General features: G+C 42.3%; 2 protein-coding genes across 4 annotated transcripts; both read right to left on the bottom strand.

Annotated features, from left to right (window-relative positions):
* Positions 1–243: 243 nt before the first annotated feature.
* Positions 244–6,935, bottom strand: atf7ip2 (activating transcription factor 7 interacting protein 2). 3 transcript variants are annotated; one of them, XM_053444101.1, is made up of 13 exons: positions 6,726–6,935; positions 4,361–4,602; positions 3,893–3,965; positions 3,654–3,779; positions 3,222–3,290; positions 3,075–3,112; positions 2,944–2,984; positions 2,801–2,850; positions 2,475–2,520; positions 2,216–2,268; positions 1,890–2,018; positions 1,615–1,802; positions 244–901 (listed from the first exon to the last, which is right to left on the bottom strand). In XM_053444101.1, the coding sequence occupies exons 2-13, from the start codon at positions 4,594–4,596 to the stop codon at positions 691–693; spliced, it is 1,260 nt and encodes a 419-aa protein (XP_053300076.1). In that variant the 5' UTR covers positions 4,597–4,602; positions 6,726–6,935; the 3' UTR covers positions 244–690. The 3 variants fall into 3 exon arrangements, with proteins under 3 accessions (XP_053300076.1, XP_053300075.1, XP_053300077.1); XM_053444100.1 differs by having other exon boundaries at positions 4,361–4,630; XM_053444102.1 differs by lacking the exon at positions 4,361–4,602.
* Positions 6,936–7,192: 257 nt separating this feature from the next.
* Positions 7,193–19,762, bottom strand: emp2 (epithelial membrane protein 2). Its single transcript, XM_053444103.1, has 5 exons — positions 19,570–19,762; positions 10,916–11,146; positions 10,728–10,836; positions 10,498–10,638; positions 7,193–10,172 (listed from the first exon to the last, which is right to left on the bottom strand). The coding sequence occupies exons 2-5, from the start codon at positions 10,991–10,993 to the stop codon at positions 10,003–10,005; spliced, it is 498 nt and encodes a 165-aa protein (XP_053300078.1). The 5' UTR covers positions 10,994–11,146; positions 19,570–19,762; the 3' UTR covers positions 7,193–10,002.
* Positions 19,763–20,265: the final 503 nt, after the last annotated feature.

Genomic DNA, 20,265 nt, shown 5'->3' on the forward strand with positions numbered 1-20,265 from the left:
ACAGACAACATTACGTATGGCTTTATTCTCACCAGCAGACAAATGGTCTGTATTTATATAGCTCTTATCTAGTCTTGATGACCACCCAGTGCTTTACAGTACAGTTTATCTCCAGTCACCCACATTCATACAGAGCATCTATGAGAGGATGACCGCTCTGCCCCCTCAACCACAGCCTCAACCACCCATACAACTAAATCAGATTCTTTAGGATTTGAGATAGGTAGTTTATAAATGACAACATTTTTAGAAAGAGAAAAAAATAACTTTATTGCCTTATTCAAACATTCAACAATATTTAAAGTACATGTAACTGTTTATGTGACGGCTCAACGGACAGTGGTTGATCTTAGTAATGCTATTACCAAGGTAAGAAGTATCACACTTCTCTGTGGTTTGGTGGAGGTAAACAGAGAACACTAATATAAATACTCTTCTGGGTTTCAGGTAAACAAACAGACAAAGAAATGTGTTGAGCAGCTTCTTACACGTGTGTTGCCTTATTCAACCAGTCGCTGGGGGCTCCCCGGACAGTGTAAACATTCAAATAAACATTTTGGTGCAATTACAAAAGATTTATCACAAATAAAACTGCTCAAAATTGAGTGAACAAATTAACACTGACAAAACATGAATGTGGCTAAATCCTGGTTTTACTGGCTCTTTCCAGGAACCACATCCTCCTCCTCACTATTCAGGTATGGCTGCGGTCACAACTTCACTGTAGGACCCGTACCGGCCAAACTTGTCTTTGCCCACCACGATGACACACACCTTGTGGCCAGGTTTGTACTTTTTGATCATCACGCACATGGGCAGCTGGATGGCCTTCAGTTCACCGAGAAAAATCCACTTTGGGAAGTAGCTGCTGCCCTTCTGCCTCTCGACAGCGATGTAGACGCTGTGGGAGGAGGGAGAGAAACACAGGAAGAGTGAGCTCTGCTTCCATCTGGTGGCCACGAGCTGACAGAAGCTGTGGAGTAATGTTCTTCAGGCAGATGTGCTAAAAGGCATCGAGCCGTGATCAACCTGAGAGAAGCTGTGTGTCTCAGAAAGTGGAGGAATGGTGGCAACGTATTAATCTAATTCTCATCAACAACTCAAATACTTACTGATTTACGAGGGGAAATTGATTTCAAAGTAAAACTGTTCTGGGGCCAGATGTTGTCGCATCTGGCAAAACGCTGTATTTCTCCAAATAATTTAACACGAGTTGAAAAAAAAAAGATCAGTCAATAGACGGAAGGACTATGAGCAACACTCTCCATTAAACTTATCAGTCATTTTTTGTGAATGCTGCATAATTCCATGTGCCAATAACATTTTACACTTCACAGACCAAATGATTATTCAAAATCAGCTCATCACTATTAATGGAGTGTGTCTGCAGCTATAAACAAGACCTTTTTAATACCAACGGTAATTAAATACGAAACTGAAAAATCCAAATTGAGCTACTGAGGAAAAACACATGAAGATAAACCACAATTTTTTGTTTGTACAAAGCCTAAAAGGACAAGAGGGCCTGTCTTTTCTTTCCCTTTTGTCTTCCCATGCTGTCTAATGGAGGACAGAGAGACACACACCATCACTTCGTCCTGTGCCAATCCTCACCTGTAACTATCCATGGGCGGAGCAAGAGGGTCTTCTACCCCAACCTTCCAGAGCACGGAGAGGCCCGCAGGCTCCCTGATGAGGGCCAAGTGCACATCCAGTCTCTGGGGAATGTTGTACGAGGCTGCTTCTATGCTCAGGGTGGAGGGGAAAGGAGCGGGGGGGAGAGGGGGATACGAGAGCTTGTCCTTGGGGTGAGAAGAGGAGGAGGGAATGAGGTCATGTGAGCAAACAGTCAAAGTACTGAGAATGGTTATTGTGAGTGTGTATTTCACCTGCTCTGAGTCCTCAGGAATGTTAATATTGTTCAGGCTGACACATTCTTTTGTCTTCTCGGGACAGTCAGTCTTCTTTTCTCTTTGCTCCTCAGCTTCTGGCACTTTCTCTATGATCCTGACATTCCCCTGATTATTACAGAGCAAAGAGAAAGATGAGAAAACAACAGGGAGGACACCGAGTGGCCACAAACAACGAAAAACAGAAACGACTGTAAAATGTGGATGATTTATTTTATAACACATGTTTTTTTGAATTGCTTGAGTAGTTTGTCGTTAGTTACACTTAACATGCTAATGAGTGAGTTATAATGAGCCCATCCTACCTGAGACTCATTAGCAGTGACAGCGCAAGGAGTTGCCAAGGCAGCCTTCAAATCTTTACACAGATGACAGGAAAGAGGAGTGGTTATTAGTCGACTCCCATTTCTGATTGTGGGTCATGACAGTAGCTCATTGTTTCCAACTTTTAACAAGTAATGCAGAGACATAATGCTTCATATATAATAAAATATTTAACCTTGTTTAAGGTTATTTCCATTAAGGAAATACACAAACATTTTTATTTTTTTTAAATCATGTTACCTTCATTATCTGAACGTATCTTCTTCAAGGCGTTTTCACTGGTTTTCTGGAAAGAACAGGGAAGTTTTTAACTTTCTCAAAACAGTGCAAGTCGCTACAACAATAAATTGGCTCTATAAGTTCCTGTGTATATTAAGTAATTCTTGAACCCAAAGTTTCAACTCAATTAAATAGTTTTTAGTCCAAATTACAATTAACGCGGATCAATGTGATAAGGAGAAATAATTGATGTAATTAATTAGTTTTATTTAATTTAGCCCTTAAGATGATAATTTAACATTCCTCTAAATTGAAAAATGATTAAAAATGACATTTTTAAAATTTACCATCTCTTGAAAGAACTCCCCAATGGTCTCGGTGCAATCCCTTACATCTGCTGAAAAATCAGATTGCACCAAATTAATACACAAAACTAGTAAACGCATTTGACCACTGGTGCATAGAATCCACGTGTTTGCTGGGCTCTTACTCTGTGACATGGTTTCCATCGGTTCATCCCCCGAATCTATCCTGAAGAGTCGGACAACAAATCAAAGTGTCTCAGAAACTGAATGAACTCAAATAAATGCAATGTTTCTCCCCGAACCTGCTTCTAAATACCTGATGACGTCATTTTCATCAGGAGGTTGCTGTGGACTCTGAAAAAAATTTGAAGAGCATGTGTGAACATGAAATGTCCATAAACAACTCACATGAATTAATATGCATGTGTGTGTGTGTGTGTGTGTGTGTTTGTCTCCACTAAACCTTTTTGAATAAATTTGTCATGTGGACGAGAGCTCCTTCTGCTCGCTTCGTCAACGTGTTGATTCGAGCCTGTGGACGAGAGTTCGACTTTTTGTTTTACAAGATAACAAAGTCGAATGAACAACTCTGACGGAATTGATAAAAGTGAGAAAGAAATGAGGAAGAAACAACAAGAACAATGGCTGAAGCTTGACAGATGAAGAGTGGATTTACCAGCAGTTGTAAAAATGTAGGAAAGAACAAGGCAGAGAAAAGGGAAGAAAAAAAGACAAGAGACTGGATATAAAACCGTTTAATGAAATTGATGAGCAGAAAGAAATATAGTCGGACAAACAAGAAGGAAGCAAACAAAAGAAAAGAACAAACACAGTTGGTAAATGAGTCACATCACCGAAGCAAAGATGTAACAAATGCACCAGTACTTCCACTAACCTCCAGTTTCTGGATGGTTTTTTCGTAGTCGACTGACAGATCCAGACTAGTCTCTATTAAAACCTTCAGCTTGTTTTCATTCCTTTTGGCTTCATTGCGAACCTCCTGCTTGATCAGAGCTTTCATCTGTAGATACACACACACACACACACACACACACAATATAAACACACATAGAGGCATACGACAGTGCTGCATTCGGACATACTAATCACACAGCTTTCAGTGTTGTCTCTTACCTCAGACAGGGAGACCTTCATCATTTTGTCAGCGTCTCCCGAGGAAGTGGAAGTGGACCTGGATCGCTTCATTCTTCATGCAGACACACAAACATACACAAGATGTCAGCAAAGGCAAAGAGATGATAATATATATATAGATATATATATCATTAAACAAAGTACATGTTGATTACCTAGGGACAGTTTTTGGGATGTAACCAGGTACATTTACTTCTTTACTGTACTTTACATTTTCCATGTTTCTGCGTTGTACATTTATTTTCAGGTACTCTTCATTTGTACTACATTTACAAGGATATATATGTACTTCCTATGCATTGTGTTCGTTGTAAGTTTCTTTCAACAGGGACTTTTTTGACCGGACAGGTTTCACAGCTCTTCACAGTGCAAGCGTGGGTTTCATTCAGCAAACAGCTTTGGCAAGCGAGTTGTTCTACGTAGCGAAGCTGTTGAGGGTTAACTCACTTATCCAGGAGACACAGGGCCACATCCGTATCAGTTTTGAATCCTTTTGCTGATTTCAAATCCCGCCAGCTTTTAAAAGCCAATCCAATGTTCACCCGAGGTCTCTGATTTGATATGCATCTGGTCCTCTCAGCCGCAGTGCTGCATTTCTTGGCTTTGGTGGAATGGTGGGCTGTTGCTTGACGTGACTTTTTAAAGCCCCTGCAGTCTTTGTTTTGATCTTGAACCTCTGCCATTTCCCCCTAAACCAGAAGTTTGCTCTCATGAAACCTGGCAATGACAACAGCCACTGTTAATTGTGATTCGCTCTTACATTACCAGACTCTGGACTGGGTGACCTTATTACTCTATACCAGGGGTTTTCAAATTGGGTGAATGTGAGCCTCCCCTTAGAGTAGGTAAGGACAGCCGAGCCTCCCCTCCAAAAAAATGAATCCCGTCCGCCTGACCTAACCCACACACGCCTCTTCAGTAAATGCCATCTTTTGTGTGTTCCAGGCAATGATGATTTTCAATAACTAATCAAATGTAATGTTGAAGACATTTTATTTCCACAACTTTTTTAAAAGTGCATTCATAAACGATTCTTTGCAACAGCAAATCATTTCCAACTTCATGCAGGCCTAATTGAGGCTACTTTTAAAATTAGGCCTATCCACAAGTCAACAAAACATGCTTAACATGTGTAATCGGCGCCAAAGCTACAACCAACGACATCCGACGGCTGATCGGTGCTGTGTGACCGGGCTTTAAGCGCACATTTGAAGGAGATGCACATCGTCTCGAAAAGAATCTGCACAATGGACAACTCTCTGATCAATGAACGACAACGGCATATTATCAGATCGAACAGATTCACATATTTTCATGAAATTTGTTAACGATTTCAGCCACGTACAACCTCAAATTTAAACAACAAACAAAATGCGTCAAATTCACATCATTTGCGCTACGAGCGGCATCAACCCTATGGCCCACCCAATTCATGGATTCAAGACAACACAACATTGACTTTCAATTGAATCGTCCATATCAGTGGGAACAATGAGGCCTCGCTTTTGATGCACAGAGGTGTTCGATGCGGGGCTGCAGTGCAGAGAGAAATATACACAAGTCGTCCTCCACCTGCAGCCTTGATCTGTATTTGTTTTTAATCACGGTCAGTGTGGAAAACCCACACACACACAAGTACGTGGAGGTAAAGGGGATTAAGACTTCCATAGCCCTATTGGAGATCTGGGGGAACTCGCTCTCCACAGACAACCAGAAACGCATTCAAGATCATTTTTCCTACGTTTTTTGCTGGGTCCTGTCTCCTCCCTTAATGCTGACTCCTGTTGACTTGGGACAGGGAAACGATGCATTTTAAAACTAATACACGCACGCACAATTATAGATATCACTAGAGCTGCATACAGATGTGTATTTTGTTTTTGCGAGTGTCTCGTGTCGCGCCTCCCCTTTGGCTCTTTGGCGCCCCCCAGGGGAGGCGCGCCTCACCTATTGAAAACCACTGCGATATGTTGGCCAAATCAAGATCACCCCCCCACCGGGTGTTTCAATTAAGGGTATAATGTAAGACCGTGAATTATATCAGTCTGAGAGAAGACCTTGAAATTAATGCACAGACAGAAGGATTTAATTATGTTTTAAACTTATTAGATGAAGTAGGATTTTGTATTTTGTTAGTTACACTGGAATCAAATAAGTAAAAGTTGAGCCTAAGCGATAAGGACATTTTTTGGGATCAATTACGATAACGATATCAGTGATTAAAAATGTTTTAGTTCCCTTATGACAAAAACATGTAATTAAAGCTTAATATTTTGCAGTTTACCATGCATTTGATGATAAATATCTATTAATCATAGAATAGGACTCTGTAGAAAAGGTTAGGGTTAGTTTCATTGTTACTGTATTGCAGACTCCTGCTCGGTGCATTAAGGAAACACAAATGCATCCAAGTATAAAAGAGCTTGAAATGAGGGGGGGGGGGAATAATTAAGGTAAAAATGTAAACATAAATACACACATGTTACTGCGTTGTTTATGTCAACAAACATAAACACGGTATATGAAAGGAATAATCGACCAACAGATAAATCAAGGCGGGGTAAAAAAAAAAGCCCTAAAACCAACAGCCTGGAGCGAAGGACAACAACAGAGAGAGAAACACGCTAGTTTGTAAACAAGCTCACTGAGCTAACGGTCCTAGCTAGCTGTTAGCCAGAAGATAACGGCCCTCTGGGGAACTAATACCCGATAACTAAAGTTGTTTTAACGCGTACGAACCACACAGGCAGCTGCTGTACAGATGTTACTTTCAGAAATTAGGAGAGTAAAGTTTAATTTAAAGTAGAAGTACCTCCAACAAAGGTAACCGCCGGTGGTGTGTCAGTCACTCCTAGTTCCGGTGAGATCCCTTTAGAATAAAAGCCCAGTTTCCACAAAATAAAAGTAAATCATCATTCATCAACTGACGAAAGTTCTTGTAAGAAAAACTACTCTCTTTTTTTTTTTTTTTTTTTTTCTTCTTCTTCTTCTTCTTCTTCTTCTTCTTCTTCTTCTTCTTCTTCTTCTCTCGGTTACTGGCGGTTCTCAAATAAACTTAAACTGCATACCGCCACCTAGTGTACAAGAGTGTGCAGTGTCATGTCATTTAACACACTTCTGGTCCTCCTGCCACCTTTTCCTCCTTATCTCCATTCTTCACTTCTTGATTATTGCTTTTAACCCCTCGTGAGCATTTACCCCAAAATAAAGTAGTAGTGGGAGCGATGGAATGAGAGTGAGTGTGTGATGAGTAAAGATGGATGCCTGACTCTGACAGACTCAGCACAAACAAAGGACATTTTATTTATTGTAAAACACATTTATTGAGATCTACATCTGCTGGATGGGGGAGCAGAGGGGGGGGAATAAAAGCACCTGGTGATTCTTGCAGAGGAGATTAATTCTTTGTTCCTGAACCTGTTGACAGTTTCTTCACCGAGCAGAGACCAGTTTGTTCTTTTCTGTCTAATCTGTGGCCTGCAGCGACACATGTGGTGTAGTTCTCTGTCGGTCCACTGGGTGTCAATAGCATCTAAAGCACTGATCACAATAAATAGTGACTGAAATAGAATGAAAAAGCGTGAGAGCGACTGTCACAAGCAGATTCACTCACATTTGACATTCTTTAATAAACCTGCGTCACATTTGAGGAAAAATGTCGACCACCGCATCTCCATCATAAAACAACACAAGACTCGATCAATAGATAATCAATACTTCATTCAGAAATAGAAATAATTCAACTGCAACATAAGTTTTAAAAAAAACAAATCCCCGTGAATGTAATTTTGACTTCCACAAGTGATGTGATCATGTGTCAGTATGGCCTTGTAGTGATTGGTATAGATCTGCATTGATCTACAATGACACACTCAACACACCACAGTAAAAAGTATCACAACCATAACACACAACATTTCCAATTCTAAATCAATAGTAGCTCTAACGAATCAGCGTCTTAAGACAGATTGCTGTGGTTTCTATTGAATTATCAGCAACAGCGAACGCACATAATTTAGGTTTCAAGTTGTCGATTTATCCACAATTTAGATCGGTTATGAAATCAAATCAAAGCTACCTAGAAGAAAACTTTACAAAATCTACGATAAACTGTATTTCACAAAAAAAAAAAAAAATCCAAGTTATAAGTTAAAGAGGGGATTTGCATGCAAACAGGAGGCCGACGATTTAGTTTAACACTTTTAAGATGTCACGAGAAAAGTTATGAACAACAATGAAAATCATGATCTCGGCCTCCAAGACGTTGTTTTGATCGATTTCAAGTATCATCTTGAGACGGCAGAGCAAATCCTTCACTTCCGTGTCCCTTCCCTGAATCTTCTTCTTCGTTTTCTTTTTTGGTGAGCTGTTGTGTTGCCAGGCTTCGTGGTCCAGAGTTCGTCCAACGGGAACTTTCAACAACCCGGTGCACTACTGACCCTTTGTGTGTGTTTGTCTGTTTCCTAGATATCATTCTGGTCCTGTAGCAGCTCCAAGGTTACTGCCTGTGGGATCCAACATTATCTCTATACTGCAAAAATACCGAAGCAAGAAATAATAACGAGAACAGCGTCCATATTGATGCTGGAGATGTTTAAGCAATGGACCGAAAAACAAACAGTAGATTGGTCAGAGAGGGAAAACGTTCTATCTTCATACGTCCCCTGTCACATGCTAAAAGTCAAACAGTGGTTTTAAACAATAAATAGTGTTTTGTCTATTTTTTTTATAACAAATAGAAGTTCGTACTTAGTTCAAGTTTGCACGTTTTCTATTTTGTTATTTTTAAATCCCAAATGTCACAGCACCATCATCGGCTCCTCTGTCACCAATAAAATACAAGTCAGTAACATGAGATTACAAACAAAGGGTTCAAATCCTACCTCCACTACTGCGTCACTACACTGGAGAATACACACAGACTACAGTTCAGTCTCAGAAATAGGTTTTTTGGCAATTGCCTGAACTATACATACACAGCAAAAACGTATTATGTACAAAATAAAGCTTATATATAGCTTCACAAAGAGAAACGAAGCATGGACCCTTTGGAAAGTCCAGGGGTTGTGTCCCGGTGAGGAAACATTCACCCACTTTCCTTCTTCTTCAATGTATATAGTTATTATCAGACATTTTAAACATAGAATGATGTGAGAGGGAACCAGGAGACGGTGAGACAACAGGGGAGACAAATCATTGTTGTGGAACAGAGATCCTCTCGTGTGTATTGGCTGAAGGGGGAAGGAGGGAACAGGGCAGTCAAGGTATGTTCTCAGTGGAGTGGGGCTGGGGCTGCAATTTCCTGCCCGAACCCGACTGAGCTCGAGAGAAGACTAACTGACAGTCTTTCTGTTTTTATGACCGAACCCGACCAAAGCCCGATGTTTCCCCTCTGATTACAGGTACATGGAGTGTAAAGAATTAACTAGAAATCTAGAGGGAGCTCTGATTCTGACCCAAATCTCAGCGAGTGTATATCTACCTTGTGTGTGGGCTTGTAAGTGAGTGGCTGCATTTGCATCGAGCAGATCTGACCTTGGCTCAATGCAAATGAACGTATCGAGTCGTGTGTACCCGGCAGGAACAAGTCAGTTAACTCTTTCAGACCAGATATTCAAAATCAATGTGAATATGTCTTGATTTCAACGTTTTAGAGGCACAGAGGGTTTGTCGACCGTCGGCCAAACTTCTGAGGCACTTGTTTGGAGATTTAGAGATAATGAGGCAGATCAGTGTGTATAAACACACACAGAGGGAGTCCGGATGCATCTTTACCACATTCAGTGAGAACAACGCAGCATCAGAGAGGAGGGGAGGGGGGGGGGGACTATTCAGGGATTTGAGTGGGTGAAGTGGACAGAAGTACATTTGGCTCTGAACCTGAGACTTTACAGTAAATTCAAATGGATCTGACATTTCTGGCACACTTCCTTATCTCCAATGCTATTAGAAAATCTACGGGTTAGACAGAGAGCGTGTGAAGGTACGTTTGTTGAGGAAATGTATTCGTCTTTTAAGTATTTGTGTCCAAGTGTTCCTATTTCTACATTTGAATATTGTCGAGACGCGGCGTGCAGGCCCGTCCCGGCTTATTTGCGCTTCCTGAGCACCAGGTACATGAGGCCGCTCATGAGGGTCATGGGGAAGCTGACCCAGGCCAGGATGTAAGAGGAGCCGTAAGAGCCGTTCTGAAGACTTGGCACGTGGAAGGTCTTCTTCTGAGCCGTGTAGATGGACGCGGCGATCATCACACATAGAGCTGAGAGAAGGAGGGTGGAGGAGGAAGAGAACAGATGTTTCACTTCACAGTTCAGTGAATATCATTCAAACTCTGACACATTCAAGTACTTGTCTCTGGTTGAAGCACAATGAAGGAATAGTTTGACATTTAGGTAAATGGGTTGAATATATGGAAACTGGTAGTGGGTGAGACTCTTAGCTCCTACTTCCCCTTTCCCCTGATCTCTTATGTGTGGTTTGAACCCTTATTCATCAAGGCTTGTCTTTATAGCAGCTTTCAGACAGGGACTTCAGAGAATGTCCGCCCAACTCACTGAAAAGTAAAATGTGTGTGTGTCACTCACAGGCCAGAAGTTGGATAACAGCTGTGAAGATGAATCTCTCGCCCTGTTGGATCCTGAAGAGCTGAAGGATGAAGACGAAGAAGCTGACGCAACATAAAATGGTGGCCAGGATCATGGTGGCCTGGACGGCCTGCAGGTAGGCTGAGGGGAAGGAGGAGAAACGGTGAAACACACACAAACAAATAGAGACAGACACACACACACAGACTTGGACATGGAGTTGTCTTTACCTGCATCAGTCGTGTGGCTGTTCTCCACGGGGAAGCAGGTGGTGTTGCAGGAGTACCACAGATCAGTGAAGATGACTTCTCGTCCAGCAGGCGACACCACCCACCACGCCTTCAACGAGAAATGTATTGATATGATGAAAACGTCCCGTGTGGTGTGTGCACTTATATCACTCCTGGTTTCTACTCACATTGTGAATGGTTGCGACGAAGACCAGGACGGCTGCCGCCAGGTGGAAGAGGATGATGAAGGCTAAGATGATCAACATGGCGGCCCCTTCTGCGAACTTCTCTGCTGCTTCTTGCCCGTTGCTCAGGCCAGTTAAATGTCTGGCTGCGTCAGTTGTGTGTGTGACTTTTGTGTGTTAAGGCAGGTTGTGAGACGGTCAGGGCTGGACCGAGGTCTCGAGCATGAACGGAGTCTGTTGGAAGAAACACACAACATAATATTTATTAGTACACACGAAACACACAATTTATTATTAAAATGCAGCTTTTACATTTCTATGGAAGTATTTTCTGAAGTAAAATGTGGTTGTGTACCTCCACCAACCAGTGCAGGTTCAGTCTACATACATTTGTTTACAAGTTCATGTGAGGTCACCATGACCTTTGACCCCTGCCATCTGATCGCTTCATCTTTGAGCCCAAGTGACAACTGGTCAAACTTTAAAGAAATTCCCTGGTGGATATCGTGTTCAAAGGGCCAAACTCCTGATTTGTGAGGCCACCGTGACCTTTGACCTTTGACTACCCAAATGTAAATCAGTTAACCACTTAGTCTTCGTGCACATTTGTGCCAATTTTGAAAAGATTCTCTGAAGGCGTTCTTATGATAACATGTTCACAAGGTCAAAAAAATGTTTTTTTAAGGTCACTTTCTCAAGAGCATGAGGTCACCATGACCTTTACCTTTGACCTGTTACCACCAATATCTAATCAGTTCATACCTGGATCCAACTGCATGTTTGTACCAGATACAGCAACTGTAACATCTGCAACCAGTCACCAAAAAACACAACATTTCCAAACAACTGTGAAAATTGCAGGTTTAACGAAACAGCCAGAGAAATATCTGTGGCCTCAAATTACAGAAAATGCTTCTGAGAATGCGTACCTTGTGTTCCATGTTTAACAAACCGTGTGTGTGTGTGTGTGCGTGCGCATGTGCGTGTGTGCATGTGTGTGTGTGTGTGTGTGTGTGTGTGTGTGTGTGCACAGTCCCAGTATGTGGGAGTGTGCTGTTTATTCTGCAGTGATTTAAGGCTTTAATCCTGACTCCGACTTGTTGATAGTACCAACGGGTGAACTGTTTACACCTTCAGCTCAGCAGTGTGTGGACGAACTGAGATATAAGAGCAGAGCAACATTACAGAGGATCCCTGGTGCCATGGGGGGGAAATAATAGGACATTCAAACTAAGACACTTTATCATGGAGACGTTTTCACTGCTAAAGACACATTTAAGACGAGTGCGGTGGCTCAGATACCAGCTTATCATTTTGTTTTGAGCAACGTGACCTGAGCAAGAAAAGAAACTAAACTTCAAACTCAACGTCCAGACGGTTGAAAGTCATAACAGCCTGAGAGGCGACCATCTGTTGAGACCTAGAATTGTGTTTCTGTTTCTGTGTATGTCGGTTTGACTCAAGGGAAAATTGTTATTAAATAGCAAAGACATGAATAAACCCATGTGGTTAATTTTTTTATGAAGGAAATAGTTTTGCTCGTCTTGTGAAAAGCTTCGTCAGCATCTTCCCGTTCTGCTACAAACAATAACACGAGAGCAGCTTCTGAATCTGTCATTTCTCTGCAACAAGGACTTTAACAGAACCGTTTTACAACTTAATGACAGCTCAGCTATGAGACCACCAAACTACCGTCTGCCCACTGTTTACAATGTACACATCAAACTCAGCCTAACTGTCTCATGGGGATAATGCACATAAAACTACACATGTGCACACATTCGATTTTGATTGCTGGAACCAGCAAAAAATACCACCAACGCTTCGGGGAGTAAACAGGCAGAGACACAGACATGTTTCAAAGCACATGTGAGTGCACACACACACACACATGCACATAAACACACACACATGCACATGGAAATGCGGAGCCAGACACCGGAGGAATTAGCCCTCTCTGCCAAAATGGAGTCACAGTAAAAACAGCCTCTCTCCGCCGACAGGAAGCAGGCCCCAGTTTTTGTGAGGGAGCATGTGGCTGCGGGGTGCGCCAGAGGATAAGCCCTCCCTGTCTGAGTCTGAGGGAGGGGGGGGGGGGGGGGGGGAGCAGCATCGAGAGTAAGCTACACTCTTTGATTCATCAGACTCGGCTTTCAGGGTTTGGACGTGAAGGTAAACAGCTACAGATTTGTAAAAAACAAATATTCATATTCATAACGGTCCGAGAATAAAGCAAAAGAACCTCACATGTAAGCCTGCATTGGAAATATGTGTTCTACATTAAGAGCGAGGCAGCAAAGCTAAGCTATAGACAACATATACATCAGATGGTTCTTATAATGTAGTAGCTGAGTACTTCATATGCTATAACATGACACTTGTGTTGTGTAGCAGTTTCATTAACTACCTTGCAAACAATTTTCAATGACAAAAGTAGTTATTATTATTGACAGGGTATATAGTTACATCGGACATGGAAGTTTGTTTGTTTGTTTGTTTGTTTGTTTGTTTGTGATATAGGTTTGGGAAGAAACTATTAAATCCATGATTTGTTTTCAATTTCTTTATGCTTCTTTTCCCCCCAAGGAATAATTCATGGATCAGGGTTTTGCACGTTCAGACGACTGATGTTTTGTTGCAGCTTGATTGGATTTCAGGGGACTGTCTGTTTGGCCCTGGTGGAGGTATGTGCTCCACTGAGGGCCATTCTACTTATTGTATATTGTAAGAGGTCTGGCTCATGAAGCCTTTAGGCCTCGATGAGTTCCCAGAAATTCAGCCGGTTATAATACAGTAAATCATCATCCCTGTGTCTCTGTGGCGGCCAATCAGACTTCAGCTTTGACCTTGTGTAACGATGGTGGAGGAGAGAGAGAGAGAGAGAGAGAGAGAGAGAGAGAGAGAGAGAGAGAGAGAGAGAGAGGAAGAAAAGGTGGAGGAGCGAGGGAGAAAGGAGACGGAGAGTAAAGGAAGGAAACCTCACTGGAGGGAAACGGAGGGTAGAGAGAAAAACAAAAACATGAGTGAAAATGCACCCACACACACACACACACACACACACACACACACAGACACACATATACATAGCAAGAATGCAAAACCGCAACTATATGGCCCACAAGAAATGAGAGACTCTGAGACGCAGCTAGTTAACGTAAACGTTGTCGACTTTGAACATAAAAGCCTGACGACTATTTACTGTTGGAGTAAAATTACATGAATTCATTGTGCGCATGTTTGTGTTGTAAAAAGATTCACTACGTTGTTTGTCCCAACTTCATATATGTGGGTAGTTATTCAAGAACTGCAACCATCTGCTTATTCATTGCTCCCGTGCGCTTGCGATCTCGGGACCTGACGGCAACAAAAGCCCGCGCTGGTCTGGTATTCATAACATTGATATTTCACAGATCTTCATGTCTATTACCATCACAAGTGACACATGTCAACACAAAGGGATGTTTCCCTCAGCTGTGGTGACGTGTCTCCTCAAAACAAATCCTAACCCTGCTGGATTCACCATTCATCACTCACTATAATCACCGATAAAATTTAGAGGACAAATCTGTTGTCGTCATAGTTGAAGAGACAATAAAATAGTTTTGCAAGCTATTATTTTTCACTGTAAATAAAATGTGTTTGGATGCACAGAGGGTTTATATCTGGTTTCAGGGGTTTTAACGTTCAGGAAACTCAGTCGACAGAAAGAAAAATAACCACGGAAAGTTTTTCACTTTAGCTGCAAAAAGGAAACAACCCAACAAAACTGTTTCATCCAACATGACAGCACACGTCACTGCTGGGATCAGTTTCCTGTGTGTGTTGTTGTGTTCGGGTTGGACTTTTAAAAAGTTTGGCTCCTGAATACCAATAGAAAATAGGGAGAAATAAAAAGTGTTATGAAGTTTGTAGATCAAACAGGTAAGTGTCAGACTTCAGCCTCGTCCACTGACTCACACACATACACACACACACACACACACACACATGTACACAGACACACACACAACAGACACAAACGCTGCCATTCCTCTCCTCCACTCAGCCTTATAATAGGAGGATGGGGGACTCTGTTAGCGTGTGTGTGTTGGTGTGTGTGTGTGTGTGTGTGTGTGTGTGTGTGTTTCTGTGTGTGTGTGTGTGTGTGTGTGTCTGTGTGTGTGCTGACTGATGGATTCCCTCGCCCGGTGGAAAATGCTGACTTTAAACATCCTTTTTTTTTAAACTCTTTTCATAAAACACAAAGCCACAGACTTAACTGGGCCTCTGCATCTCATCCCCCCATCTCTCCCTGTGTCCCACTCTCTGTTCCTCTGTCTGTTTCTTTCTCTCTCTCTCTCTCTCTCTCTCTCTCTCTCCATCCTTGGTCCATGTGGAAAAACTGACAGCGGGAGGAGCGATGGCGAGAAGGCTTCCACCAAGGAGGTCGCACAGTTCAGACTGAAATGCAACATTTCCACTGATCCTCAACTTTCACTTGGAAAAATTATGTTCATATAAAAAAAAAAGAAACTTCTCTATAAAGAACCAAAATAAAAGCTACAATTTGAAGTAGCAGCTCGTAAAAGTGCCCAATCTGTCCCTTTGAAAGGTTTTACACTCATGGTTTAAAGGATTTGTTCAGAGTTGACGATTCAATATATTCATGAAAACTAAACCTGTGAGTTTTACTCCAAAAAAGCCTCAATATCCACGATTAAGACCGAATCGCCATCTTTCCTGTTGGTTTCCCAGGAATGGCCTTTACAGTATCGCAGCTGTAATGACGGTGTTTGCAAACGTGTGTGTACACAACACCAGTAGCCAAGCTTCGGTTTATTTTTAGAGACAACACAAAAGGCACATCTTCCCTGGAATGAAGCCAGTGACTAAACAAACCTTTGTTTAAGAAGAACACACAGAAAAAACTAAAAACCATCCGAGCGTCAATCTGACTTGGCGAAGTCGCGCAGAGGAAATGCAGAGTTATAAATATATTATATTTGACCAGATTGTCCAATGAAAGAGCTCAAATCTTCTATGTTATGGATGTTAGGTCTTTATAAACAGGAAGTAGCTGCCTACACACTGGCTCATGCACAGTGAGTTGGTGGCTGTGAGGCCTGAACCGTCACATGTGGGGAGTTTATCTTTAATACAGTAACTTATTGGAACATCTCGTCTTTTCAGCTTCAGTACATTTCTTTACAAGGTTCAGCAGAAATAAATATTGATCTCTTTCTTCATCTTCTCAAGTGTTTTTATAACAAAGGACAATAACAGTATTTCTTCTATTTCCTTTCATCCTTGCTTTTCAGATGTTGCTGTATAACGGCTCATCATATTTTAATTGTAATTTTATTATGGTTATCATGCTTCAATTTGCACAATTGGTTAATACTATTTTTATTTTACAGACAGTTTAATAGTCATGTGACTCGAATTCCACAAACCTCATACCTCAACATTTACTAAATCTTTTACCACAGCCCATAAATCTATGAGTACATCAGCTTTGACTTTATGAGGTTATAAGACAATGGCTGCCTTGAAGGATGAAATATTTGAGCTATGTTTGGTTTAATTAAATAACCAGGAGAAATGTGGAGAGTCCACAGAGCACAGTCTAAACCAGTGCTTCTCAAAGTGGGTCATAGTTTCTATAAAAATGGTCTGTCATGAATCCGTCTCTTCACTCAGGACACAATGAGCCGTACCTGCTGCTGCTCATCCTGGTTTATTAACCACTTAGCCAGAGAAATGTCTGAGTCAGGCCACATTGTCACGTACTGATGAGCCCAAACTATGGGGAGAAAATACGATGGCAGTTAAATCTAGTTTGGTTTTATTCAGAGCAGCAGGAGGAGGCCGAACGGCGTCTTCAGTGTCTTCAGGTGCGGGCGAACAAATGCAAGCCAATGTCAGCCCGGTCAAAATGATTTCTGATTAGTAACCATAATGAGATGAGTCATCAATCCTGGAAATCAGGAAAACGTTAAAACAGAACGATGAAGACGAGGAAATCAAGATGGAGAATCAAACTTGTTCCCTGACCACACAGATGCCTGAGCTCCAATTTCAGGAATGCCATGTATCTGAAACTGTAAACACGAGTGCTACTGTTCACCAACGTCACAAAGAGCAAATTATAACCCATGAGGGCAGAATCTTTCTTTACAGTAAAGTCTCTACAATGCAAATGATAATTCAGCCGTTAATTCTCCTGTCTCATCTGATGAAAGACAAACAGCTTGCTCTCAGCCTGACTTCAGGCAAACAGATATATTATTAAATAGTTGCTCTGATGCTGAAAAACTGTGTAGGCCTATTTATTTTTTACAAAGAAAAGAGATCAGGAAATGTGAAGGGAATAAATAAAGACTCTGGCAGAATCAATAACGGCAGCAGTGTCATAAAATCCACTCTTCAGACATGTACTTTTAAAGGTCTTGAATAAAAACGAGTTTGTGTGTCTGTGTGTGTCTGTGTGTTTGTATTAAATGCCTAGATCAGGACCCTTGAAAGTGCACGTCCATGTGTCACACTCATCACAACTGTTTTCCTGCTGGGTTTAAAGGCTTCCCTCCGTCACAGGAATTCGTTCATGTTGGATACTAACATGGGTTGTGTGAGTGTGTGTCTGTGTGTTTGTGTGTGTGCATTTTCACACACATTCCTAATGTGACAGTGCTGACTAATGTTTCCCAAATGGCAAAAGGTGAGGAGGGTGAACACCTGATCCAGAGGTAAAGAAGTTCCCGTTCCCTGCACTTCCTCAATTCTACCAACAGCCACGTTTTCATCCGTCAGGAGCTTCCCACACTAACCACACAACTAATCCGGCTCCTATTGAATATCACACACCTCTCCCCTCCTGCTGCATTTGCTAGAACCGAAAAATACTTTCAAATTAGCGCTGGCGCTCTCGGGCCTCCTGTCACATCTCATCAGAGCCGCGAGAGCGAGAGAGCAATGGAAGCAGAACGACAGCCCTGCACAAATACTTTAGCAGTTTTGTTACTCGTGTCCCGAGTCTGTTGGGACTCAGAGGCTCCACGTGTACTTCCACGAGCAACCTGCCGTCAGCTGCACCCCACAGACCTTTCCCTGTCGGTATTTGAATGGACAACAGTGTCCATCAGCTCGTCTGTGGAGCTCATAGAACTAATTTAAAAGCTTTGTTGAAGTTCAGGCGTTTCACTTAGTGGTTGTCAGGGGCGCTGCAAGAGGGAAGGCAAGGCAGGCAATTTGCTGAGGCCCCAAGCTGGGGGGGGGGGGGGGGGGGGGGGGCAGCCCCTGAGAATGGCTGGTTATTTAAGTCCACAGCAACGAGAATTTCTTGAGAACCCCAATAAAATCTATGTTTGGCTTCGAAGAGGGGACACGATGACCCCTTAACGACCAGAATTTATAAATATGTGTGGATGATTTGCCTGGGCTGGTGGTGGGGGGGCTTTGAACTTGAAATTTACGACTTTACTACTATTTATGTGTTTGCACTTTATTAGTTTAATTTGATGATAAAATAAGTGACTCTATTTCTATGTAGGGCCCCCCCATGGGCTTCCTGCTGGGCCCCCAGAGTCCTTAGGGACGCCTCTTGTTGTTGTAAATACGAGTGAAAGAGAGAGAGAGAGATCATTGAGGTGTCATGATGCCTCATTCAGGAAATCCCTCTGGTGTTGTGCGTACAAGTGTCATAGAGAGACAGAGGCGGACAGACAGAGAGCCCTGTCTGCAGCCTGCAGCCCAGTCTCAGGAACCGCAAGGGGGCGCCACACAGAAGGGAGAATGCAACCTCAATCCACCGCCTCATCAAAACTCAATCACTAATGCAGAAATGGAACAAAGGTGACCGACAGTGTAGTGCACAGAAGAAAACTTAAACGAGACGACAACAGTCTGAACCGATGATGATCTGATTCTGTTCAGTCACACTCGTCCTATAATCCCACAGGGAAATAACAGACACCAGCGATATAAGGCCAAAAGAAGCTACAGGGACAATGAAATAAACCAATTTAATGTATAACAGCAAGGAGAATAGGCAAAGTAAAGGAAACACACAGGATCTAGTGTAAGCATATGGGCAGGTTTACAGATGCAAAGCAGGTCAACTGACGCTGCAGTGGAAAGTCTAATGAGAAACACAGCAGACACGGAAACCTTCTGATGAAAAATAGAAATAATAACTGCACAAAACCTCCTTTCAGTATACAGATAAATGCAACACACACACGCACGCACACACACACACACACACACACACACACACACAAACTGGTGACTGACAACGCCCCTTTCATTTCCACCGTCCAAAAGTTGGAGCAAGAAGCTGAGAGAGTTATGATCTGTGTAAAAATACCCACAGGGGGAAACAGCCCCAGCTCCTGTAAACCACTCTGTGACGTGATTATATTATTATCAAATAAAATAAACACACGCTGACTTTAAAATATGTCCTGGCCCTGCCGGAATTCAAATTATCTAAATATTTGGAATATCTGAAGCTGCACAAATAAGGAGAGAAAACTCCGCTTGAAGTCAATATAAGAGTGTAAGTTATATTAAAGATGTATTTTACAGAGTCTCTGTATTTGAATGGTGCATGAATATGTCCCATAAGGTCCGTGCAGCATTCAAACAGTATTCAAACTGTAAATACTGCGTGTACTCACCAGGTTTGCACCAGGAGGAGGAAGCTGCGTCCAGATGTGACCGTGCGTCTCCGTGCGAAGCAGATTCAGGCAATTGTGAATAAATTGAAGTTGAAGAATTAAAAGTTTTTTTTTTCCTCCAAACGTGACGAAGCAGCAGCTGGAGAACTTGTCACCGGTGGAGCCAAAAACAAAAAGTTGGATGCGCACGTTCCCGGCTCCCCCCACTGTCGCGTGGGAGGGCTCGAGGGCTGGAGCTGGGTGTGGCTATGGGATTTAATATACTGGGAAGTGTGTGTGTGTGTGTGTGTGTGTGTGTGTGTGTGTGTGTGTGTGTGTGTGTGTGTGTGTGTGTGTGTGTGTGTGTGTGTGTGTGTGTGTGCGTGTGTGCGTGTGTGTGTTTGTGTGTGTATGGGTTCAAGTTCAGGTTCTGGTTCTGGTTTATGTTTAGATTTAGGTTTAGGTTTAGGGTAGAGTAAGTTTTCAGGAAATCAATGTAAGTCAATATATGTGTGTGTGTGTGGGGGGGGGGGGTGGGTGTGTATGTGTGTGTGTTTGTGTGTGTGTGTGTCTGTGCAAAGGTGACACATGATGGTTTAAAGCTCCGGGCAAAGTGGCTATTAAAAAAAGGACATTATAGTCAGAGAGGAGTTATTTCTTGTGAGTTTCCTTCCACGGCAGACGGGCTGGAAAAGGAGAAAGGAAAACAGATGACAG

This window comes from Pleuronectes platessa, chromosome 16 (assembly GCF_947347685.1).
Source record: "Pleuronectes platessa chromosome 16, fPlePla1.1, whole genome shotgun sequence".
Classification (NCBI taxonomy): domain Eukaryota; kingdom Metazoa; phylum Chordata; class Actinopteri; order Pleuronectiformes; family Pleuronectidae; genus Pleuronectes; species Pleuronectes platessa.

Bases quoted from the DNA above. Each gene is read 5' to 3' on its own strand.
- atf7ip2 (XM_053444101.1), bottom strand. From the start codon at position 4,596: ATGGCAGAGGTTCAAGATCAAAACAAAGACTGCAGGGGCTTTAAAAAG. The intron at 2,521-2,800 runs GTAAATTTTAAA...TGTTCTTTCCAG, and splicing joins GGGAGTTCTTTCAAGAGATG to AAAACCAGTGAAAACGCCTT. The intron at 902-1,614 runs GTGAGGATTGGC...CTCCTCCCACAG, and splicing joins CCGCCCATGGATAGTTACAG to CGTCTACATCGCTGTCGAGA.
- emp2 (XM_053444103.1), bottom strand. From the start codon at position 10,993: ATGTTGATCATCTTAGCCTTCATCATCCTCTTCCACCTGGCGGCAGCC. The intron at 10,837-10,915 runs GTGAGTAGAAAC...TTCTCGTTGAAG, and splicing joins TCGTCGCAACCATTCACAAT to GCGTGGTGGGTGGTGTCGCC. The intron at 10,173-10,497 runs GTGAGTGACACA...TCCTTCTCTCAG, and splicing joins TGTTATCCAACTTCTGGCCT to CTCTATGTGTGATGATCGCC.